This window comes from Leucopleurus acutus (genome assembly GCF_964270905.1).
Source record: "Leucopleurus acutus genome assembly, chromosome: 16".
NCBI lineage: Eukaryota > Metazoa > Chordata > Mammalia > Artiodactyla > Delphinidae > Leucopleurus > Leucopleurus acutus.
This window is the reverse complement of record NC_139158.1, coordinates 77,132,382-77,158,068: the sequence shown is the minus strand read 5'-3', so window position 1 is coordinate 77,158,068 and position 25,687 is coordinate 77,132,382. Positions and strand designations below refer to the sequence as shown.

At 41.8% G+C, this 25,687-nt stretch overlaps 1 protein-coding gene across 2 annotated transcripts in view; it reads left to right on the top strand.

Moving 5' to 3' along the window:
- ADNP (activity dependent neuroprotector homeobox) overlaps positions 1–18,902 on the top strand; it is a 30,069-nt gene extending 11,167 nt beyond the window's left edge. For both annotated transcript variants that reach the window (XM_082857949.1, XM_082857948.1), the window contains exons 2-4: positions 10,623–10,735; positions 12,533–12,625; positions 14,725–18,902. In XM_082857949.1, the coding sequence (XP_082714075.1) occupies positions 10,628–10,735; positions 12,533–12,625; positions 14,725–17,832 (3,309 nt within the window). In that variant the 5' untranslated portion in view covers positions 10,623–10,627 and the 3' untranslated portion in view covers positions 17,833–18,902. The remainder of the gene's footprint in view (positions 1–10,622; positions 10,736–12,532; positions 12,626–14,724) is intronic.
- Positions 18,903–25,687: the final 6,785 nt, after the last annotated feature.

The window sequence follows — 25,687 nt, the reverse complement described above, 5'->3', positions numbered from 1 at the left end:
GAAATCTGACATGATGCTCCAGCTGGATAAACCTTGAAGGCATTGCTAGGTAAAATAAGTAGTCACAAAAGAACAGATACTTTGATTCCACTTATGTGAAGTACTTAGAGTAGTCAGAATCATAGAGGCAAAACGGAGTGGCGGTTGCCAGGTGCAGATGGGTGGGGAGAAATGGGGAGTTACTGTTTAATGGAGATAAAGTTTCAGTTTTGCAAGGTGAAAAGAGTTGTGGAGATGGATGGCGGTGAGGGTAGCACAATAAAAGTTTAAAGCACCTCAATTCAGTTCAGACTAGCCACATTTTAAGGGCCTAATAGCCATTTGCGGCTAGTATCTGCCGTATTGGAAAGCATAGTTCTTAAAAATGAATTTATAAAATTTTCAAGCAACATTGGTTTTCTTGCTGCTTGAGTAAATACTGAAATACATCTATTCCTTTTGTTGTTTGAGAAAAATTATGCATGCATAAAATCTGGAAGGATAAGTATACCCCAGTATTTACTATTGTCTTTGGGTAAAATTATTTGTGTTCTTTGCCTTATCTACATCTTGTAATCTTATACTAGGCCTAATTGCTTTTTTTTTTAACAGCTTAAGATATCTTTCGTATACCATACAATTCACCCATTTAAAATGTATAATTCAATGTTTTCTAATATATTCAGGGTTGTGCACCTATCACCACAATTAATTTTAGAATATTTTCTTCACAAAGAACCCAGTACCCCTTGGCAATCACCCTCTATTCCCCCCGCCTATTTCCACCAGCCCTAGGCAACTTTAATCTCCTTTCTGTCTCTGAGATTTGCCTATTCTAGATATTTCATATAAACGGAATCATACAATAAGTAGCCTTTTGTGACTGACTTTTTTCACTTGGCATAATATTTTCAGGGTTCATCATGTTGGAGCATATATCGGTATTTCACTCCTTTTTATGGCTGAATCATATCCCATTGTATCAATACCATGTTTTACTTAACCATTTATTAGTTGATGGAGATTTGGGTTGATTTTCCTTCTCGGATATTATGAAGACTGCTGAGAACATACGTGTACAAGCTTTTGTGTGGGCATATGTTTTCATTTCTCAGTTGCTTTTGTAACAAGAATGAACGGAATTCGGCAGGGGAAAGGAGACTAAGCGGTAGTTAGTTGAGAGCCGACTAGTCTCCTGCCTACCCCTGCCCTTTAGAAAAGGAAAAAAGATGACGAAAGCCTCTGCTTTTCCCAAGCAATTTTCAGAAGACTGTGCTTTGAGTATTGATAATGGATAACTGGTCCATTATCAATAGGAGAGACAGGATATATCTGGTTTTTGAAAAGGTATTGTTTTATTGAAGGATTCTAAAATTGTGGTTTTCATTTTGCAAGATATTACCATTACAGGGACTTCCCTGGCCGTCCAGTGGTTAAGACTCCTCGCTTCTACTACAGGGGGCATGGGTTTGATCCCTGGTTGGGGAACTAAGATCCCACATACCCGCACGGTGTAGCCAAAAAATTTAAAAAAAATTTTTTTTTAATTAAAAAAAATATATATATATATATTACCATTACAGTTTGGATAGAAAGATATCCGTCAGATGTGACCATCTAGTGACTGTTGGCATCCACGGTGATGTTAAAAGCGCTTTAGGGCAAGTGGTCTCAGAGCTGAGTTCATGTTTCACTTCTTTGGATGTGATGGGACCATCTGACCTGAGATATGTGTGTGTATTATTTTTTTTTTTTTCTGGTACGCGGGCCTCTCACTGCTGTGGCCTCCCCCCCTGCAGAGCACAGGCTCCGGACGTGCAGGCTCAGCGGCCATGGCCCACGGGCCCAGCCGCTCCATGGCATGCGGGATCCTCCCAGACCGGGGCACAAACCCGTGTCCCCTGCATCGGCAGGCGGACCCCCAATCACTGCGCCACCAGGGAAGCCCTGTGTGTGTATTCTTAATCTCCGTATCTCCACTTGAGCTGGTTTGGCTGAATTATTTATGGTTATTTCAACCTTGGGTATTAAAGTTCTGGCACTTTCAGATGTGTGTATATAACATGCTGTTGTTTACTTTTAATTAATGTCAGAGATCAGAGCTTCATCTGCATGGGTAATGGGAAGAACACTGCATTCTAGGTCTGAAGATGACCTTGAGACCCAGCTCTGTCATTGACATGCTCATCACCCTTAAGCCAGTTGCTTCACCTCAGTTGCTAATCTGTAAAATGAGAAGAGTTTAGATTAGGCAAAACCCTAGGTTCTTTTCAGTGATTCAAAGTGCTGCTTTTTCATAACTGATTTTAGTTGGAATATGAATCTCAATCTCTTGTCTCCTAAGGCGTGTACTTTGTTCTTCATTTTGGAATTAGAATGTTCATGCCCCTTCAATTGAGAAGATACTTAAAGACTGTTGATAGTTATTTCTCTTCTAATCAGACATGGATTCAGAATAGCATATCTTTTTCTCATCAGCTAAACCAGCTAATGCTGAAAAAGGCAGCACATATGCAAAAAAAAAAAAAAAGGATTGACTGTAGTTATATGTGTAAAGTGGCTGCCACCAACACAAATGCATCTTTTAGGAGCATTAATTTAAAAATAATATCCAGAATTAGAGAAGTGTTGTCCCACTTGACCTGATTATGTCACATCTGGAATAACAGTTTATTCAGGGCACCACAGAGATTGACCAACTGGAGTCTGTTCATTGGAGGAGACTGGCGTAGGCAATAACAGAAGGAATGGTGAAAAGAACTGAGCATGGTTAACTTGGAGAAGGGGAAGTCTTGAGAGGGAAGGAGGAAGTGTCTTAAAAACTTGAGAGGCTGTTAGGTGGCTATGTAATTAGACGTCTGTAGCTGAACTGAGAGTTGTGGGCAGGTTACAGAGCATTGTAAAGAGTAAACTTGTGAACAGAGCTGTCCAGTGTGGGACAAGATGCCTGGTGGGGTTTGTGCTTCCCTCACAAAGTAATCAGGCAGAGTCTCTTAGAGCAGGGTTGTTTGTGGAAAGGATTCACACATTGTTCATAGAAAGTGGCCAAAAGTATTACTGTGATAAAACATTTTTGTACAGAATGCTGTATTTAGATGAATACACTCATTTTGCCTTGCGTAAATATAGTCTACCTACCAAAGAAATAGTACGAAAACTTTTTTCTTTTCTTTTACATCTTTATTGGAGTATATTGCTTTACAATGGTGTGTTAGTTTCTGCTTTATAACAAAGTGAATCAGTTATACATATGTTCCCATATCTCTTCCCTCTTGCCTCTCCCTCCCTCCCACCCTCCGTATCCCACCCTACGAAAACTTAATTATAAGGAATTTAATAATTGATTTGGTTAAACACTTGAAGAAAACCTTTTTTTTCTGAAGTGGAGGCAGTTTTATATTTGACACTTACTCAGTTAATTGGGTTTCTTTTATTACCAAACTGAAAGAATAGTAAAAAATTAATGCAGTTAATAGTTAAGAACAGAAGAAAAATTAGTTACATTTCCTGCCTGCTTCTTATCTTTATTAACAGTGTTCTAATATGATTATCCTAAGCAACATAATTGATGTTCGTTATTTAAATTTAGCTTTTGGTGCAAGTGTGTCTTCATTGGCAAAGTAGTTTCTCTTTCTAATCCTTCTCGGCTTTCCAAATACTCCCTTTTTTAGCCTCAACACTACTGAACATTTTCTGGTGAGATGGAAGAGAGGGAAGACTAAAACTTTGCTTTTTTACCTCTGTCATGCTGCACAGTTTTATCTGCTAATCCAGAAGAGCATTCTGCCCCTGGATAGTCAGACAGTTCCTTGTTTCGTGGTATTTGGGATTGAGGAAGAGAGGAAAAGGAGGAGACCGAGCTGCCTTTATGTGAAGAACCGAGCCTGTGGCATCCAGAAGGTCTTTTGCCAAACCTTATAGGAAATTGAAAGATAAGCTGCTTCTGTTCAGGACTGTGTTTTAGAAAAAGATTGAGTAGGGTGATTGCTTCCAGACTGAATGTAGGCTCTAGGGTCGCGATGTGTTCACTCATCAGAGGGTGGTTCTAGAAAGACTTTACAAGGTTCATTTTTTTTCAAATACAAATATTACATAAAGCTTTTTACATCTGGTTTAATTTAAATGTAGGGCTAGTGACATCCTGAAAAGCAAATAAGGTGTCTGTGTTCACCACTTTGGATCCCAGAATAGTCAGGAAAGATAAACACTTGCTGGTTATAAAAAGAAAGTGTTTTACAGTGACCACACTTTTTTTTTACTCAGTGAGTGATATTGACAGGTATTAAATATGTTGTTGAGGGGGTAGCAGGAGGAGAAGACAGCAGAAATATGGGAATGATTTTTTTCTTTCTGCCTAAATAGTTTTTAACTTAATGGGTTCAAAATCCACAGAGATATCACAGATTTTTTTAAGTGCCATCATGGGTAGCAATGAAGTAACGGATGCTTTGATTCTCTTCGTGAGGATCTTCTTAAAATGCCTGTGTCTCTTAGAAAATAGCATAACTTAATATTTTTAGTTAGATCAGTGGTTTATAGAAACTTCAAATATCTGACTCTTAAACCCCAGTGTGGATTATATATATACGTGCACCAGCATTAAGTGGAGTATTGTTGTAAGGATTTAGGATCTGAATTTCTTACATATTAATTTGGGTTGATGATGTACCAAAAATGAAATTGTTTATATTGTAGTAGTTTGAAAGTCTTCCTAATTTATTAACTTAGAAAATATTGCTGCCTTTTTTCTTCACTAGTAATGGCATCATTTCCAGCCTTTGATTCCCCCCGCCCCCTACCAAAAAGGTATTTCCAGAGAGGCTGTATCTTCACAGCTTTAAGGTAGAAATGTTTAAAAAAACAACAGAGTATAAACTATGTTCTAATCCTTAGGCTTACTGTGGGCTTCCTATAACCATATTCTGATCAAACTGTAATTTAGGGGAGATTTTCAGTGAACTGTTGGAATTCTGCTGTAGCCATCAAACATCATGCTTTGGTTGACTGTCCGCTAGGTCCAGATTCTACATTTCAGTAGTCTGCCACCTTGGCATAAATTTGCATTATGAGCTTAGTTTAGACAAGTAACTATTTCAAGGAGATACTTGGAGAACTTTTCCTTCTTCCTCTTTCCATCAACCTGACCCCCTCCCTCCACTTTTTATCTTTTTTATATTTTAACTAAGATTTCTTTAAAAACAAGGATTTCACCCCTTTTAAGGTCAGGTGGGGTGGTGGAAACCACTGGTTTAGTCTAAGTAACTTGTGTTTAGGTTTTAGCAGGAAGAAGTATCTATCCTGGTCTAGCTCTCAGTACAGTGTTAGAAATGTTTTTTTCTATGAAAATTCTAGATTTGCATTCACAGTATAACTGATGCAGTAGTTGTCATTCTGGTATATGTTCAAATTTCAGTTCCCAAATATTAGAAAGTAACAGGGTTATGCCTGCAGGTGATGGAAACTAGGACACACCATCATATTTACTGGCATGTTAAATTAGCACCATATGTTCTTATTAGGAACTTGAAACATACAAGAATGCACGTAAAAATATAAAGAATTTGTATACTGGAAAATGCCACGCTAGATCCATACTTGGAGTCGTTTAAAATATAATCTGTAGAAGTTTGATTTGGAGGCTTTTTTTTTTTTCCTGGCTTGATTATCTGTGCCTAGTCAAAGGTTTAAGATTGGGTTTTATGGGGGTTATTTTTGTTGTTTTGTTTTTACTTTCTGATGGCACAGTTATAAATACTTCTGCCCCCAAAAACAGGGACTAAATGATGCCGTCCTTGATATGGTGGCTTTGCAGAGGAACTGCGATACACAGACAAGCCCCATTGACTATTGGTACATTAGGTCCTGCAAATCTTGCCTTAAGCCTGCTAAACTAGTCCTCTCATCTGTTGGGTTCCCCTCCATCTTCCTGACCCAGATGAGCCTGAGTACAGCCCCTGACTAGATCCAAGCCTTTTGGCAGAGCTCTGGTTTCATAAATGATTATAATTACGTTTCTCAGTTAATGACCTCTTTGCCTAAATGAAGTTCACAGTCATTGATGTTGTATCATCATCCTTGTACAGTCCTCTTATACAGAGTTGGCCTGTAGATATTTCCTCGTGAGATAGGTTCTCTCGGCCTTTATTTACCCTCTTTGTACTTGGTGTAAAGGAGTACTTTTGCTTTTCGTATTTGGTGAGAAAAGAGGTACATGTATTTGATCAGTCTTACGTATTGTTATAATTTATATGGTTTTAAGTCATCATGGCTACAGATCTCAGATTTTCATTTCAGCCATCTGACTCTTGCTTTCTGAGGAAGGAATTGCTTTCTGAGTGGGAATTTGGCCGGGATTATTGGTAAAACTTTAATGTTTTGGCCCTAATTAGTAGGTGTGGGTATAATTTGCAGATTGATAAGGAGTGTGGCTGAATTATTCAACAGTGGATTTAAATCATTCTCAAAAATCAATAATTTAAGTCTAGTTCATCATATGCTTAACCAAAAGTTACTTAACTTCAGTTAATAAATCGCAGACGTTAACTCCATTATTAATGGGTTTGAGCTTTCCCCAAAATCTTTTAGAATTTACAAAATGTTTTACTCTTTCCATACAGTGTTTTTGATTAATGAAACGATGGGCCAACGCCTCTTTCAGAATAACTGTATCTCCCTGACAAATTCCTATTCTTCCTATTAGTCCCAGTTCACAAGAATAATTATTTTGCATGAAATTCCCCATCTTCCCTTACTTATTCACTTCACTTCTTCTCTGTCCCACTACCCAGTGGGTCTACCAGAACTTTTGGTTGCAAGTAACATGAACCAAAACTTAAGCAAAATTGATCATGTGTTTTTGTTCTTGTTCATGAAAAGTTTGGGGGAGGGATGGTTCAAGGGGGCTATCTTTCAGGCACAGCTAGATTGAGGACCTTAAGCAGTATCAACAGGAGTGTTTCCCTTTCTGTGCTTTTCGCATCGTCACTGTCCGCCCTGTTTGGGGCACATGTCCAGGTTTGTACTAACCAGTGTCTGCAGAGATAGAACACTTAATTGGTTAACCTGTGTCGTATGCACGGTGGAGGAAGGGCCTCTTAACTGACAGCACCTCCACTGCGGCAGGAGTGGCTCCAAGAGGAAGTTGGGCAGGGAGAAGCAAGCATCTTTACTCCAGTGACCCAGTGCCTGCTGTATACCCCAGAAGCGATGGACTGTTGAAGGGGAAGAGCTGTGTCCTGTTCAGCTTTCTGTTTCTAGCACATTAATGGGCAGGGTGCTCCAAAAATGATTGATGAACAGTGGTTTCGTTCTATTAATTTGGATGTTTTTCCCTTTTTTATGCCATGAGCTGAGAAATTTATGGTTTGGCTGAAGGGAGCTCTCCTTGGTATTGGGAAATGGTGCTGACCTCGTCAAAATGGCCATCCTGATAGCCAGGGAGGCTCAAGAGAAAGGTTTAGCCACTGGGGACAAATGTGGAAAGTAATCCCACCCTTCTGCATTCCTTTCAATGCCCATCTCTAGACAGCTTTTGACATTATTGTAAGACATCTTCCTCCCTAAGAGTAATGATTGTAAGAATTTGTTTTCATCTCTTCCTATTCAAAAGTGAGGAACACCCCTTAATCTCAGGCAGTCAACTTCCTATTTACTCTGTCCTTAACCCTCAGTTAACAGAGTAAATAGAAAGGTATGGGCCCCAAGAATCAGATAGATAACATCAATGAACCCTGAAGGCAGCTGTTGATTTGAAGTTGTTTCTTAACAGCAGGTGATGGGCTGAAAAACAACAACAACAACAACATAGGGCCCTTGAGTTCTTTTTCTTATCACCCATGATTCTAACATTAACTGGTAAGAATTTGTTGGAGACTTTCTTACAAGGAACGTTTGGCTTGTTACAGGCATAGAAAAGCTTAAGAAATAGACACAGGAAATGGAGGATGGGAGTAGGAGGGAGCCTTCTTTGCTTATTATATTCCTATACTACATACCTGCCTTATATACTGAGAGAAGTGTTTTATTTAATAAGCGAAAAACCAGAAGAATCTCTAAGTGCTTTTGAGGATGCCAACACATATGAATGTGTTATTCTAGCTCCAGATGGACAAAATCTTGGAAATGGCCTCCGCAGAGGGTACCTCCATCTGGGGAAAGGGGCAGATGATAGAATTCCCAAGGTCATTAGAAATGTCAGAAATCTGCTTATGAAGACAGTTATAACCTTAACTCAGAATATTCTACATTTTTCAATGTAAACTTTTTCTCTCTTTTTTTTTTTCTTGGCCGCACTGCACGGCATGCGGGATCTTAGTTCCCCAACGAGGGATCGAACCCGCACCCCCCTGCAGCAGAAACGTGGGTTCTTAACTACTGGACTGCCAGGGAAGTCCCGATGTAAACTTTAACTTGGATTCCTCCTAGCTAATCATAGAACAAATAACTTTTTTGTAGCATTTTCCAATAAGCAATGTAACTTTTATTTATAAACCTGTTTAATTCAACTCAAATAAGTAAACTTAAGATTTATTCTATTGCTGAAATATCACCGTCTATAAATAAGTTTTTTGTAACTAAGCTCCCTTAGAGCATATTCTTACTTTTTCAGAACCGTAGGTGGATAAATTGGGTACAACGAAGCAGCGAGGTGCTTCACTTGGAGGTCTTGAAACAACTTTGTTAGCTGTGGGTGGGCACTTAGAACACCTGGTATTTTCCACAGGAAACTGGGTTTTCCTTTATCCTGAGCTGCAGTTTGGCTCCCTAGGATGTTTTCTGTAGGGCGGTGGGGGGGGCGGGGGCGGCATTTCCAAATCTGTGTGTGTGTGTGTTTTGCTGTGCTTATCCAGGAGGCAGGGAAAGCCAGAAAGGGCTGCCTCTGGGGTACGTCTGTGCTCTGAAGTGAAACAGGATTCACATGGGATGTTCCAGAAGAACTGGATTTTGGCCTGTGGAGAGTTGATAAAATGAATGGAGAAACAAAATGTCTCTTTCAGAATTGGGTGTTTATGGACATTCATTTTGATGCCTGGTCTCTTCAGAATTAGCCTGTAACACTTCCTGTATTTCTGGAACACTTTTCTTGTATTTCTGAAACATTTTTCTATCAGGTGGTTCTCTAAATGACCTAGTTTGTGCGAACCTAGATTTTTCTTTTTAATCAGTTTATTAAGCAACTGATTTTTTTTAAACCATCAAAAAGATGGTTCAGAACAATTTAGGAATAAAATTTCCACAAGGAATAATGGATTTGGCCTTGAACGCACACTAATTTGTATCAGAACTGACTTCTAAGTCTGTTAGCTAAATGATACACAGATTATTAGATGGCAGAGTGCAGAGGATACCATAGTCATGCTTCATAACTAGGAGTTCCATCCTGAGGATGTGTTTTGCAGTGAACTGCGTTCATCTTTTGGCCTCAGGTATACTAAGTTCTGGTAACATATTGAGATTTAGAATTTCTAGAAGTTGCTGGGACATTTTGGTAGGCTTCATTTTTCCATTTTTCATAGTTAATATTGATGTTTGGATTTGAATAATAAGTGAGGTAACATGATATCTCATTACATGTGTATTAGTTGACTTTATGATTGTGGTTTACAGATGGTAGTGGTATTATAGAGTGACAGCCTTGATTAATTAGAAAACCAGATTTTCATGTATTGAATACTAAATTTTAAATCCAGATGCATTGGCTTTTGTTTCTGCCTGTTTTTGATTTTTAGAACTGCTTTATATCTTGCAAAATTTATTTGGATTATTAAGTCGATGATTAGTTTTTACACTATTTTGTAGGAAACATTTATGGTCACATTGGAAGCCATACAAATTCTCAGCTGCCCAAGTTTTATTAATTTTATTTTCTTAACCTTTGTTTTTAAGGAACTTGGGAAAGTGGGTCTAAATTTCTACTTTAATGTATTGGGTCATTTAAATAATTTTTCAATTCCCTCATACACACATAAGCTTTTCATTTTTCAAAAGGGACCCCCCCCCCAAAGTCTGTAACAGTTATTATTTGCTCTGGTGCTGAGTGCCCAGCTTTCCCCGTCTCAGCATTCATTCCGTGGCATTAGTGAGTGCCTTTGTCCAGGTGTGGTGCTGGCTGGGGGGCAAGTTACACGGCCATTCTTGTCTTTCGTTTGGGTGGTGTGCAGAAACTTACGGTTACCACAGCAATACGAAGGGTAGCTCCCAGACAACAGAAACTTATTTCCCCTGGCACTCAAAATTATGTGGTAATGATGCTGAAATGGTGAACATTTTTCTGTTTTCAGAGGTTCAGCATCACAAGGAGAAAAGCACTCACACTTGATTTTGAAGTAATCGGTTGGTATATAAACCTCATTCTCAACTTTAAATAAGCTCATCACCAAACTAGTTTTTTAAAAGTCTAATCAGAATTGTGCCACATTAGATTCATGTTACCTGTGATATAAAATGTCCTGTTAAAAATAGAAAAGATCAGAGAGTACTTATTTTGCCTGCCTGCTCTAAGTATTCAGAACATGCTGGATAAGGATATCTATTCACCTTTTTTGTCAGACTGGGCCAGGGTTTGTGATCCTACCATCAGTGGAATTAGTAAATATCACAAGTTGTACATGTTTTGACTTGACTTAAATTTTTTTTTCCAATAGAAACTATGTTCCAACTTCCTGTCAACAATCTTGGCAGTTTAAGAAAAGCCCGGAAAACTGTGAAAAAAATACTTAGTGACATTGGGTTGGAATACTGTAAAGAACACATAGAAGTAAGTAGCATGTCATTTTTTTAATTTTAACATGACTCAGCTTCTGATCCATTACTTTGTGTCAGTGGCCAGGATCGTTAATTCTTTGGGGTGATTCTGTATTTTAACTGCAGCGTTAGCTTTGCCTGAGCTTTCTCAAGTAGCCTAACTTGTTCCCTTCTCCCTAAAATGGGCTTTTTCATCTTTGCATCCTGGAGCAAAAGCAGTTACCACTGAGGACGTACCACATCAGTCATTTTTTTTACTAGGTGCTTTAAAATGGTCTCTAAATTCAAATCCTTAAAACAACCCCTAGGGGATATAGGAATTCTTATCTCCAATTTACAGATGAAGAACCAGTAAAGAAATAGGTCCACCTCACAGCTGAGCATGTGGCAGGGTCTGTCTGGGAGACTCCAGAGCCTGTTCTCATTCTGATACGCCTGAATGTTCTGATTGACCTTCTGATTGTTGAGGCGTGGTGGTTTGGGTGCTTGTTGTCTCTTTCCTTGGGATTTGAGCATTTGTTGGCCCTTTTGACCCATCGTAGACTATTATCTTCCCCTAGGTAACAGTTTGGACTTCACAAACTGTTTTTCTAGCCTTTTTATTCTATGAGCTTTATTAACAGCCCTGTGGGATAGCCAGTGTAGTGGTCTCCTCTTCTAGATCTCATTACTCCAGGTCTTGTGGTTAGTTGATCAACAACCTCTGATTGGAAAGAAATGTTTAAAGCTATTTTCCCCACTAGCCTTTTAAGTTCCAGCTGGCCAGGGACCTTAACTACCTTGTCCATCTTTGTATCCTCAGCACTTAGCACAGTGTTGGGCACGTAATAGGCACTCAGTAAATGTTTGGATGGAATTGAAAGTAAAAAAGCAATTTCCTTCATGCAACAGGTTTTCTTTTCCTGGTTCCTGTTAATCCTACTTTAGGGGTATATCATGAAGACTGAAGCTTCTCAAAATTGGATTTCTCTAGTTATGTCGTCCCTGGTGTGGCAGTTCAGTCCCTCAGTTTCAGGTAGATCTGCCTGATGAAACAGTCCATTTACTTCCCATGCAGTGGGGTAATCTTCACAAGAATAAATAATGCAAATGTTAAAGGTACCTTGTCTATCCTGCATTTGATTTGTTCCTCCCATTATTGCACCCACTACATACTCTGGAATATATGTGTACTTGATTTTCCACACTGAACTGTGACCCTTTTAGGAACAAGAGGAATTTTACCATAAAACTCTTTATGTTCCTGTCTCAGGGTGGAGGGGATCAAATTTTTACACAAGAGTGTAAATTTAACGTAATACTACTTGCTTTCTTTGAATAGCTTTCCTCCTTTTGGGGTTCAGAAATCCTGAGTTTTCGTTCCAGTCCAATCCCACCCCACCCCCATCTCCCACAAAAGACTTTTCTTGCACAGAACCAGAATATCTCATCTGTAGCACTATAAGTGAATGTTGCTCTCTTATACTCCATTCTAATATTACAACTGATGAGTTATATAGTACTCTTACGAAGGGTGCTTTGGTATTAATATGTGGCTGAATTTTTTACTTACTTAGTTAGAACTTCCAGTGGTTTCTTTGGAAACCTGGTGACCATTAGGGGAATGTTTAGTTGATATAAAAAGTTCAGTGTAACATCCATATGCCCTTTTGTATTTCCTAGAGCTTTATCGATCCTAGATCCTAGTTGAGGTCTCGGTGGTGTCGATTTTCCTATGCATCTCCCCAACCCTAGTTAGAGATAGGATTTATATGTAAAGTTGAGCTAGAGTTGATACAATGTTTTTGAAACTTCTTTCACTGTTTTCTAGGATTTTAAACAGTTTGAACCTAATGACTTTTATTTGAAAAACACTACATGGGAGGATGTAGGACTGTGGGACCCTTCACTTACAAAAAACCAGGTAAGTGGCACAGGAGACTTCCCCAGTTCTATTCAGTTCTATTTTTCATGGTACTGCATTGTTGTAGGCAACAACCTAACGTGGGAAGTGTTGAAACTGATTGTTTCATATATTCCTAAGAGGTAGGGGAAATTAGGAAGAACTTTTGGTCTTTTTTTTGTCATTGTACTGAAACTTCAAGTGTAAGAAGAATAGGAAAGTTTGTTACTTAAAAGTTGTGAAGCCCACTATATACCAGCATTCCCCTCTCCTCCCCTAACCCCTGTCAAAAGGTTTTTGGTTCTAATTCTAAAATGTTCCCTCCAACATTCTGTTCACCTAGGGTATCCATCATTTTTCTGTGTTGCAATCCTTGTTTTTTCTAGAGAAGAGAAGACAGGGCTCTTGCCTCCATTTACGTTTTCTTACTCATCTGTGTTGTCACCCAACCTCTCCGGGTAGCCTAAGCCAGCACATGGGGGATGGGACAGATGGCTCTGTAGGATGGCAGAGTGGTGCAGCTTAATTTTTACAAATTGGAATTAAAAACAGTATTAGGTAATCAAGGGCACCAGCAATGCCGGCAAATATCAATAGGTGATGATATAACAAAAATGAAGTTATAGGTGATTTTTTTTCCACAGGGAGAAGTGATTATCAATTCAAACTGTACCACTGTTTATTTCAAGTGATTGTAGTAATTCTGGATTATTGATCTGTTCATCTGTTGGAATACTTGGCAGAGAATCAGTACTTTTAAAATCCACCTCAGAAATTTGATAATATAGTCATATGTTTCTTTCTTAGAAATACCCCAAGAAAGAGTATTAACCAGCAGTCTTAAAATATGAAAGCTTTCCAGTGGGACACATCACTTAGTTAATTCAGTTTTACAAAATACTAAAAAAGGGTTGAGCTTTAAGGAAAAACAGAGTATTTCATTTTGGTTTGAATTGGTATCTGAAACAAGGTAGGTTTCTAGGGGAAAAAAGATCACCTCTCACCAAACTTGTGTTTCACCTATCTTCAAAGGACCAACTGCACAGATGTTAATGAGCATGGTTCTGTAAGTTGCTCTTTGATACCAGTATATTCTGCAATGCTTTACTTTTTTATTGGCTTTTTAACACCTTGCTTTCCTCACAGTCTGTAGGAAATTTTTATTTAATTTCTTAATTTGAATCAAAGCAGCTGTCACTTCATTACTTCTTTTGAAGCTGCTCTTGCTTAAGAAGGAACAGCATGGCTTGTAGAAGAAAGCCGACTTTTCAAATCATTAGTTTTTTGATCTCAGTGAAAACTGAATACTATACTCTACTTTGATCAGAGGGGGGAAATGTTTTGAGATTTTTGAAGATGAGCCTTTTTCTCTATGAAAATTTTTCCATGATGGGGAGGATCAAAGGTGTGTCTTTATATCATATGCCTAATTGCACTACAGCACTCTGGGCCCTGAGTTTTACTATATAGTGAATCTGAAGCCTTCAGCAACTTACCAGTTCACAGAGTAATTGTAGTGATTTCACCTAGCTTATTCTTATCCTTTCTAACTAAAATGTTTATCTTGAAGCCGTTTGTCTTTGGTTTCTCTAAAACTAATGAGCACATGTGACTGGTCTTTTCTGAAAACACTGAGGAAGAACTTTGAATGGAGTTTTTATTTACACTGTGATGCCAAAACAAGTGTTTCGTTTAAAACAGCTTTCTCATTTGAATATTTTATAAATTTATTTTGCATTTTGCAAAAGGAAAAAATGATACTCAAATCTCAGTGCATTATAGAGTTTCAGTTCTAAAAATAGCATTATGTCTCTTAAAGACTGTCGGTGGGGGGCTTCCCTGGTGGTGCAGTGGTTGAGAGTCTGCCTGCCGATGCAGGGGATGCGGGTTCGTGCCCCGGTCCGGGAGGATCCCACATGCCGTGGAGCGGCTGGGCCCGTGAGCCATGGCCGCTGGGCCTGCGTGTCCGGAGCCTGTGCTCTACAGCGGGAGAGGCCACAATGGTCAGAGGCCCACGTACCGCAAAAAAAAAAAAAAGACTGTCTGGGGGAAAATAGCCTAAAACCTGTTACTGCTTATCTGAAGTGGCATTCTGATTCCAGTTTTTGTCTTTTCTTTAGGACTATCGGACAAAACCTTTTTGCTGCAGTGCTTGCCCATTTTCTTCAAAATTTTTCTCTGCCTACAAAAGTCATTTCCGGAATGTCCATAGTGAAGACTTTGAAAATAGGATTCTCCTTAATTGCCCCTACTGTACCTTCAATGCAGACAAAAAGACTTTGGAAACACACATTAAAATATTTCATGCTCCAAACGCCAGCGCACCAAGTAGCAGCCTCAGCACTTTCAAAGATAAAAGCAAAAGCGATGGCCTTAAACCTAAGCAGGCTGACAGTGTAGAGCAAGCTGTTTATTACTGTAAGAAGTGCACTTACCGAGATCCTCTTTATGAAATAGTTAGGAAGCACATTTACAGGGAACATTTTCAGCATGTGGCAGCACCTTACATAGCAAAGGCAGGAGAAAAATCACTCAATGGTGCAGTCCCCTTAGGCACAAATGCCCGGGAAGAAAGTAGTATTCACTGCAAGCGATGCCTTTTCATGCCAAAGTCCTACGAAGCTTTGGTACAGCATGTCATTGAAGACCATGAACGCATAGGCTATCAGGTCACTGCCATGATTGGGCACACAAATGTGGTGGTTCCCCGATCCAAACCCTTGATGCTGATTGCTCCCAAACCTCAAGACAAGAAGGGCATGGGACTCCAATCAAGAATTGGTTCCCTCGCTTCTGGAAACGTCCGGTCTTTACCATCACAGCAGATGGTGAATCGACTCTCAATACCAAAGCCTAACTTAAATTCTACAGGAGTCAACATGATGTCCAATGTTCACCTACAGCAGAACAACTACGGAGTCAAATCTGTAGGCCAGGGCTATGGCGTTGGTCAGTCAATGAGACTGGGTCTAGGTGGCAACGCACCAGTTTCCATCCCTCAACAGTCTCAGTCTGTGAAGCAGTTACTTCCAAGTGGAAATGGAAGATCTTACGGACTTGGGTCAGAGCAGAGGACCCAGGCACCAGCAAGATACTCGCTGCAGTCTCCAAATGCTTCGTCTCTCTCATCGGGCCAGTTAAAGTCTCCTTCCCTCTCCCAGTCACAGGCATCCAGAGTATTAGGTCAGTCCAGTTCCAAACCTACTGCAGCTGCCACTGGCCCTCCCCCACCCAATACTTCCTCAACTCAGAAGTGGAAAATATGTACAATCTGTAATGAGCTTTTTCCTGAAAATGTCTATAGTGTGCACTTCGAAAAAGAACATAAAGCTGAGAAAGTCCCAGCAGTAGCCAACTACATTATGAAAATACACAATTTTACTAGCAAATGCCTCTACTGTAATCGCTATTTGCCCACAGACACTCTGCTCAACCACATGTTAATTCATGGTCTGTCTTGTCCATATTGCCGTTCAACTTTCAATGATGTGGAAAAGATGGCAGCACACATGCGGATGGTTCACGTTGACGAAGAGATGGGGCCTAAGACAGACTCTACTCTGAGTTTTGATTTGACATTGCAGCAGGGCAGTCACACGAACATCCATCTCCTCGTAACTACGTACAACCTGAGAGATGCCCCTGCTGAGTCTGTTGCTTACCATGCCCAGAATAACCCTCCAGTCCCCCCAAAGCCTCAGCCAAAAGTTCAGGAAAAGGCAGATGTTCCTGTTAAAAGTTCACCTCAAGCTGCAGTGCCCTATAAAAAGGATGTCGGGAAAACCCTTTGCCCTCTTTGCTTTTCAATCCTAAAAGGACCCATATCTGATGCACTTGCACATCACTTAAGAGAGAGGCACCAGGTTATTCAGACGGTTCACCCAGTGGAGAAAAAGCTTACCTACAAATGCATCCACTGCCTTGGCGTGTATACCAGCAACATGACCGCCTCGACTATCACTCTGCATCTGGTCCACTGCAGGGGTGTTGGAAAGACCCAGAATGGCCAAGATAAGACAAATGCACCCTCTCGGCTTAACCAGTCACCAGGCCTGGCACCTGTGAAGCGCACTTACGAGCAAATGGAATTTCCCTTGCTGAAAAAGCGAAAGTTAGATGATGACAGCGATTCGCCCAGCTTCTTTGAAGAGAAGCCTGAGGAGCCTGTTGTTTTAGCTTTGGACCCCAAGGGTCATGAAGATGATTCCTATGAAGCCAGGAAAAGCTTCCTAACAAAATATTTCAACAAGCAGCCCTATCCCACCAGGAGAGAAATTGAGAAGCTGGCGGCCAGTTTATGGTTGTGGAAGAGTGACATTGCTTCCCATTTTAGTAACAAGAGGAAGAAGTGTGTCCGAGACTGTGAAAAGTATAAGCCTGGTGTGTTACTGGGCTTCAACATGAAAGAATTAAACAAAGTTAAGCATGAGATGGATTTTGATGCTGAGTGGCTATTTGAAAATCATGATGAGAAGGATTCCAGAGTCAATGCTAGTAAAACTGCTGACAAAAAGCTCAACCTTGGGAAGGAAGATGACAGTTCCTCAGACAGTTTTGAAAATTTGGAAGAAGAATCCAATGGAAGTGATAGCCCTTTTGACCCTGTTTTTGAAGTTGAGCCTAAAATCCCTAATGATAACCCAGAGGAACACATACAGAAGGTAATTTCTGAGGATGCTTTAGAGTCTGAGAAGCTAGACCAAAAAGAGGAGGATGGTTCAAAATATGAAACTATTCATTTGACTGAGGAACCAACCAAACTAATGCATGACGCCTCTGATAGTGAGGTGGACCAAGATGACGTTGTTGAGTGGAAAGATGCTGCTTCTCCATCTGAGAGTGGCCCTGGTTCCCAACAGGTGTCAGACTTCGAGGACAACACGTGCGAGATGAAAACAGGAACCTGGTCCGATGAGTCTTCCCAGAGTGAAGATGCAAGGAGCAGTAAGCCAGCTGCCAAAAAAAAGGCTACCATGCAAGGTGACAGAGAGCAGTTGAAATGGAAGAATAGTTCCTATGGAAAAGTTGAAGGGTTTTGGTCCAAGGACCAGTCACAATGGAAGAATGCAACTGAAAATGATGAGCGCTTATCCAGCCCACAGATTGAGTGGCAGAATAGCACAATTGACAGTGAGGACGGGGAGCAGTTTGACAACATGACTGATGGAGTAGCCGAGCCCATGCACGGCAGCTTGACCGGAGTTAAACTGAGCAGCCAGCAGGCCTAAGGGCCAGCTTCTCTGGCATTGGTGACAGATGCTGCAGCCTGGAACTCTGTGCTCCTTTCAGTATGACTGCAAAGCTCTATTCTAACTGGTACCGCCTTTTGAGTGCTGGGTCATCAGGCTGTGGGGACATGTGGCCACTCCGATCCACGTGGTTATTTCTAAGTCTATGACACATGATTGGCTGATCTTGCTTTAGAACATGCTGTGACAGGCACAGTAACTAAATGTGAAAAACCAGTAAGTTGGGGGCTCATGAACGCACACGAGAAAAAGCGGAGGTTTATTTTATCTGCCTTCTCAACATTTCTTTCCCTCTGTAAAATGTTTGGTTGGATGTCCTTGAGAAGCGTTCTCTTGATTCAAACGGTAGTGTAGGGCCAACATACAAGCTACCAGTCCAATGTGTATAGTAGACTTTGGGGAAATTGATTTTTTTTCATGTATTCATTCTGAATAGTTGAAATGTATATTTGTACAGTCTTTTAGACCTATTCAAGTGATGCTTCTGATATTGTTATTGTGTACCCATCATAGATTTGTTTCTTTTTTTAGTGTTGCCCTTGCTGTGTTAATAAGCGCTGTATCTAGTTGACCTAGCAAAAGCCTGAAACTACGCTAGTGTGGACTTCGGGACAGACTTAGTTTTTGCACATAACCTTGTACAATCTCGCAGCAGAGGCCAGCCACATAAGATATATATCTGGACTCTCTTGTATTATAGAATTTTTCTTGTTCTGAATATCCTTGACATTACAGCTGACAAAAACAAAAACTGGTATTTCAGATGTTTCCTGAAATCTTTTAAGCTAAAATCACATGCAAGAATTGACTTTGCAGCTACTAATTTTGACACCTTTTAGATCTGTATGAAAGTGTGTTGTGTTGAAGCAGCAAACCAATGACTGCTGCCTTTTGGATATTTAGTTTTCTCTTTAGTTAAACACCACCCTGGTGTAGTCATTTATACCATCTAATATATGACACACTGTTGTAGTATGTATAATTTTGTGATCTTTATTTCCCTTTGTATTCATTTTAAGCATCTAAATAAATTGCTGTATTGTGCTTAATGTAAATATTTGCTTTATTACACATTACAGTCCTGTGTGTCCATTATGTCTTGTGCCAGTTGATGCCATGGCTCTCTTTCATCAGAGATGGAGGTACAGCCACTGAGGAAACTTGTGGAAGACCAAGATTTGCTGCCGTTGGCATAAAGAATGCTTTCTCTCAAGGCACCTGTTGCAAATTCTTTGGTTTGGTTTTTGTCGTTTTCCCTTTTTACTTGCTAAAATAAACATCCTCGAGTTTTTTCAGTTCCCCTTTTGTCAAGGAGCAGAGCCTGCTTATATATGTAAATGTATCGATGATAAAAGGTTGTAAACATAAGTTAGCATTCATTTGCAAGCAGAATCTTAATGCCCTGGTGTTCTTTTGTCTAAATGAAGTAAATGTTAGTTTTCACCTTATAATGGGAACAATTGTACTAAACAGTCAGCTATTCTCTGCTTTTGTTATAACTCTCTGGACCATCTTGCTGTTACGAAAAAGGCTTTGGAGATCACACGTTTGGAGGGCTGTCAAGATACAAGGAGCTGGTATGGTGCGTCTACTATGCATGGATTCCCAAGAGCCAACCCCGTACTAAAAGTTACAAAGAGGCAGAATTAGGCCGATGTTTTTGGCAGTTAGGACAGTGATGGGATGGATGCTCCAATCCATGCAGAGGCTGGTCAGTCACCTCTCAGGGACATTGGCCTAAAGAGTTCTGAAGTGGCTAGTTTCCATGATTTCTGAGACTCTTCCCAGAAGGTTCATCTTGTTAATGCTTTTGCTACACAGGAATAAAGGTTTGACCGACGTTCCCCTAAGATGTAAAGTCGTGCCTCTCAAAAAACCATACAGGAGAAAGCACAAAAATAGACTAGAACCTTTAGGGTGTTCGGGGCTGGCACAGAGCTACTTTAACTCCATTATACAGATTATAAATTCTGTGGACACCAGCTAGCATTTAGGACAGGATGTCCCCAAGTTAAGAGGCTACAGATTACCCAATCAGAAAAACCGGCATTGAGAAGGTCTCTTTCCCTTGAGGACAGTAATACCAGCTGCATTTAAGCCGTCTCACATTTGTTTTGAAATTAGACTGCCTAATTAAAAGGTAGGAAAAATTTAGCCTGGGCTTATGAGGCCTACATGGAGTGCCAGTGAGACTTGTGCAAAATAGTGGGGCGGGGTGGGGGGACGTTCCAGGTTGGACATTTGAACAAAGATAGATGAGTATGCTTCCTTCCTGAGGTGGTGTGAATGGGCCTTGTTGGCATATGAGAAGAGTTTAGCCACCTAAGAACTGGAAATAAAGAAGATTTCCAAGTAGAAATGTTGCAGAAGCCCTAAAAGTGTCTCAATAAAAGCCATTTTTAAAAAATGCTGTTGCTACTGTTTGCTTTTGGAATAATCTGGAAATAAAAACTGGCATTCTGCCATCTTCTAATTAGAGAAGGTCTATAACTGTAGATTGAATAATCCTGTAGATTTGCTTTTTAACAAGGAAAAACAAAATTCCAGAGAACTTTTTGCCCTTTCAGTTTCCTGTGGCCATGAGTTTCAGACTCAGATTGAGTAGCACTATGGTTTCTCTCCCTTTTCAGCACCTTGAAGCATTTTCTTGTCCCATCTTTGGTTCCCTGTCATTGAGCAGTACAGGGTCTTCAGCAAGCAGCTCTCTGTCCCCTCTTAAATTCCAAGTAGAAAAGGATCTGCCTCCTTTTCTCCCCTGTGGCTGTGTTTCTGTCTGCTCGAAATGCCTACCCACTTGCGAAGACGCACAGTACTTCAGGAGGGAACAAAGTAAGTGCCTGACTCGAAAATGCTCCATCAAGACTGGGCTTGCCCCGCCCGAAACACTTCCCCGGGAGCCATCCAGCTTGCTTTTGCCAAGTGAGTACTGCCACATAGAGGCGTGGTTCCCCACATTGTGGGCTACCAGCGCCCAACCTTGAGATGGGGCTCCCAAATCACCTCTGGGTGATTCTGTGCCACGCGAGCTGGAGAACCACTTAGCTTGAGTGATGGAAAAACCTACTTTTCACCAGCGAGATTAGGTAGAGCATACTGAATCTGGATTCCACAGAGCAGCCGGTCAGCCTTCTGCCCCTCCCTTAGGCAATGATCTTTTCAAGCCATTGTGACCCTTAACTGCCAACCCACCCTGTAGCTCACTGGCCTGGCACCAGTAGCAGGCAGGTTTCACCAAAGTGTCATGTAGGAACATTTCAAACTCCTAAACCCCCAGAGGACTGAAAACAAAAGGAAGAGGCTGCTCTCACCATTCTGAAATGCATTCCAACATACCAGTTATTAACTGGCCACCATGATGCACGTGGTCTAGGGAAAGACTCAGCTGAGAGAAACTAGACAGTCAAGTTAGAAAACAAGGTGTTTTCTGCCAACTACTACTAGAAGGCTAGCTCAAAAACGGATCCAAACTTGGATCACCGTTTGGTAATTTTTTGCATCCTGCTACTTCCCATCAACTTACTCCACTTTAAAAAAGTTAACTTTAACATTCACTATAACAAATCCTAGTGGAATTACAGCTTAATGGAGTTGTGTTCAAAAATTGGCATATAAGGCAAAAACTGCATGTATCCTGAAAATCCTTAAGTCATGATTTCAAAGTGCTCCAGCTAAGAGGACACAGGAGGGAAAGTCCATAGTCATTTCCAGGACACATTCTCTGGTTTTTTCCAGCTTATGTACAATGTTATCAGTATACCTTAGAAAGGTGCAAGGCCATTTAAACCTAAACTGGTTTTTGCAATAAAAATCTTGCTGTACCTTTATGAATGTCTTATTACCAAGTGAAGCAAAATGGATAGCCTAATAAGCAAATTGTTCAACTTTTGGAAACTGATAGAGCAAGAGGCTAGAAATAAAAGGGCTTTTCCAATGCATTTGATGTCAGCGCCATACTGGCTGCCATCTAGAATGGAGCAGAATGTGACAGCTGTGTACATGGGGCAGCCATCTGGGAATCTAAAAATTAAAAGACCTTGCCTTGGGGATCATTGGCGAAAAGATCACTGCACGACTTGCTGGTGGCTGCAACTGCTGGCACACAGCTCTACGGGCTTCCCTGGGAAGAGGACTCCGAGAGAGGCTTAAACACAGAGCCCTCCAAGGAGGGGACCTCCAGGCCAGGGGTGAGATTACACCTTTCCTAGGAGTTCAGCACTGTTCCTGAAAATGCCTGGGGCCCAGCACACATCCTGAGTACATATTTACTCAAGAACTTTCCAAACATCACAGAAGTGTTCCTGGGACTAGTTGTAGGGCATTAGATTCCAAGATAATTTGAGCCCTCAAAACGGTCCTGCCCCAATTCCCTAAACCACCCCCCCACACACAAAAGTCTTCTAAAGGGAGTATTAGTACTAGGTTTTGGGTTTCAGGACATGAAGTTTCAGAGAAGCCAACTTGTCCCAAGATTCCAGCTGGCAGAGGGGAGATGCTGACTTGGACTCAGGATCTCTGAGTCCACAGCCCCTGGAATTCCCAACCACACCATCCAGCCTTGATCTTGGCTGAAGACTACCCTCTTAAGAAAGGCTTTCCCTGCTATGAATGCAAAGACATGTGAGCCTTGGTTTCTAAACCAACACATCATAGTTTCCCTGGCACAGCGTTTCCCAAACTATACTCGTTCACATTGCCATCTTTGTCACTTTTGCCGCATCTGCCTAACAGCTGCTTTACATACTTAGTACGTTTCAACTCCCCTTTGTGAAAGGGAAAACTATCTCTACAAAAAAAGAACAACCAGCATAATTAGCCATTAATGAAGGCATCCCTAAAAACACACACAAAACGTTAGACTAACAATGTGCCACCTGTCATTGCTTGCTGAGGGCTGTGAGCCTGAGACTTGCTGTTTGTTAAAAAGGAAAATCAGAAGGGCCCAGGGCACACTAGCACCAAGATGAGACTTTTTCCTTGGCCCAGACGAGACTGGAAGAATTGGATGTGTCTCCATGGACTCGTGTTACCTGATGCATGCCAGGTGGCACCAAACCATTTGTCAAGAGATGGCTCCGGTTCAGAGTGCTTCCCAGGGAAGCCTTTGCCCAGTCATTACCCAGCTCTTCTTACCTGGCTTTAGACTCCTTTTTATGAAATAGGGCTCTCACTGGCAGTAACGGGAACTCCAACTCAGATTGGGCTTAATAAAGGGGACACAGGTAACAGCTGTGGCCGAGGAGGGCAGGCTGCTCAGTGATGTCAGCAGGGTGTCAGGTCCTCTGTGCTTCCGTCCTGCCACCCACACGGTCTCCATCCTAAGCAGGGACCCTGGTGTTCGTGTTGCTTCCCATTCACCTGCCCTGAGAGAGGGTTTCCCCTCCCTTACCACAGAGGGAGAGTCCTGAACTTGGAGCTAATTGGACCACTCCAGAACTAGTTTCTGTGGCTGGTAGGCTTAGGCCAGACCTAAGCCTCGGTAAGTCACTGTGAGCTAGGATTACCTCGATGGGCTTAGATCAGGCAATACCCATCTCCGGAGCTGGGGTGAAATCAATTCAACCCAAGCCCGATTCTACCCACTACACTCAGGAGGGTGTGAGACGGATACTGGGGCCTCTACACTCTTCAAAGGAAACCTCCTTGAAAAGTCTCTTAACTGCTATTCTTCCAAAGCACGGATTCCCAGACCTGGCTGCATCTTGAAATCACCTGCGGATTTTTAACACTTAAAGAGGCTGGGGACCCTCCCCCAGAGATTCTGATGCAATTGGTCTGAGCTGTGGCCCAGGTGACTCCAATGTGGTTCCCAGGCAAACCTGAGAACCATCGTTCTAAAGACACAAGGACCAAGGCTACAGCGTGAGCCTTCCCCGATTCATGTATTTGCTACCAGTGGTCTCCCGTTTAAGACCATTTATTCTATTTCTCTCCATTCAACAAACACGCACTTGCCGGACAGCCTAAGAACCCCCATCTCTACACCCAGAGATGCAACTTGTGTGTAGAAAACAATGTTACACGTGTAAGCTAATGCCCTGAGGTCTCGCCGGTTCCCCAGGAGCAATGATGAGACCGCGGGCCTACACGGGTCGCCCTGGCGGGGTCACCGCTGCAAACAGTCCCAGTCCTGGTGCCAACAAAGGAAAAGCACAAACCTCATCGTCCAGGGCGCTCCCGCAGGTCTCCTCCCTCTCCTGCGCCTCGGGCGTGGCTCCCCCAGAAGAGCCTTGCTGGCGAAACGCCGAATGCTACATTTATGACGGAACTGCTCCCTGGAAGACCCAATGAGAAAGTCCTTCCGGTCGAGGGGCCGACCTCCAGCAGAGTCAGGCTTGCCTGGTTTGGTTCTCTGAGGGAATCATGTGATTATCCAGAGCGAGTACACCTGCCCACTGCAGTCGGCTCCATACTCCTTCCTCCGCCTCAGCAGCCCAGGCAGCCAGCAAAGCACACGCCCCAGAAGTCCCCGCAAAGAAGGCAGAAATAAGCCTCAGACCGCTGCCCCTCCCCAGCGGCTTGCAAGCCTAAAGTGCATCCAGCTGGTGCTTACCGATAAGAATTCTGATGCTTTTAAATCTACAGCGAGCACACAGGCCTCACAGAGGAAATTCTGTGACAGCTGCTCCGAGTCAGAATTGCTTTGAATTCTTTCAAACCCAAAGATGATTGTGCTCTTGACCATAAGACAAAGCGGGGGGCTTCCCTGGTGGTGCAGTGGTTAAGAATCCACCTGCCAATGCAGGGGACACGGGTTTGAACCCTGCTCAGGGAAGATCTCACATGTCACGGAGCAACTAAGCCTGTGCGCCACAACTACTGAGCCTGCGCTCTAGAGCCTGCGAGCCACAACTACTGAGCCTGCGTGCTGCCACTACTGAAGCCCACGCACCTAGAGCCCGTGCTCCGTGACAAGAGAAGCCACCGCAATGAGAAGCCCGCACACCGCATGGAAGAGGAGTCCCCGCTCGCCACAACCAGAGAAAGCCCGTGCACAGCGACGGAGACCCAACACAGCCAAAAATAAAAATAAATAAAATAAATAAATTTATTTTTTAAAAAAAGACAAAGCAGGATTTTGCTTTAAGATGGGAAGGAAATGCCTTGATGCCTCCAGGTGCCTGGGTCAACAGGTCATCTCGAGAGAAATGGTAATCCTGGAACAAGACCCCTTTGGGGGTGTCTGCCTAGCTTCTAACCTCTTCTCTGAGAACTCCCCTTTCCACCCCAAGAAGGAGAGCTTTTATCATGAAGGGATGTTGGATTTTGTCAAGTGCTTTTTTCTGCATCTCTTGAGATGACCATGTGGGTTTTTTTTACTTTTAGTAATCCAAGTGTGTTGCACTGATTGATTTTAAGGTGTTAAACCAACCTTGCGTTCCTAGGAGAGAGCCCACTTGGTCATGGTGTTTAATCCTTTTTATATATTTCTGGATTCAGTCTGCTGCTATTTTGTTGAGGACTTCTGCAAATGCAAATACCTGTGGGGCCAGGCAGTAAAGAAATCAGTGAGATAACTTAGATACAAGAGAGACCCGGAGGGCGCGGCCCTGCTAAAGGGACTCAGCTGTGGCTCCTTCTTGCAAGAATATGAGCCCCATATTGCCTTATTTTCGTTTTTGAAGAGAAGCTGGAAATCCAGTTCTTGATGTGAACTGCCCTGATTTTTAATTGCTGGCAACTGATTTTAATTGAATTTTTTGAATAGGGAAACACCAAAATACCAAAAGTTTAAAATAAAATGGAAAGTCCACTTCTCACCCACAGTAGATATTCACCATTCTCAAATATTTGTTTATCCTCCCAGAGAATTTGAATGCTTTTCTTTCTCACACAG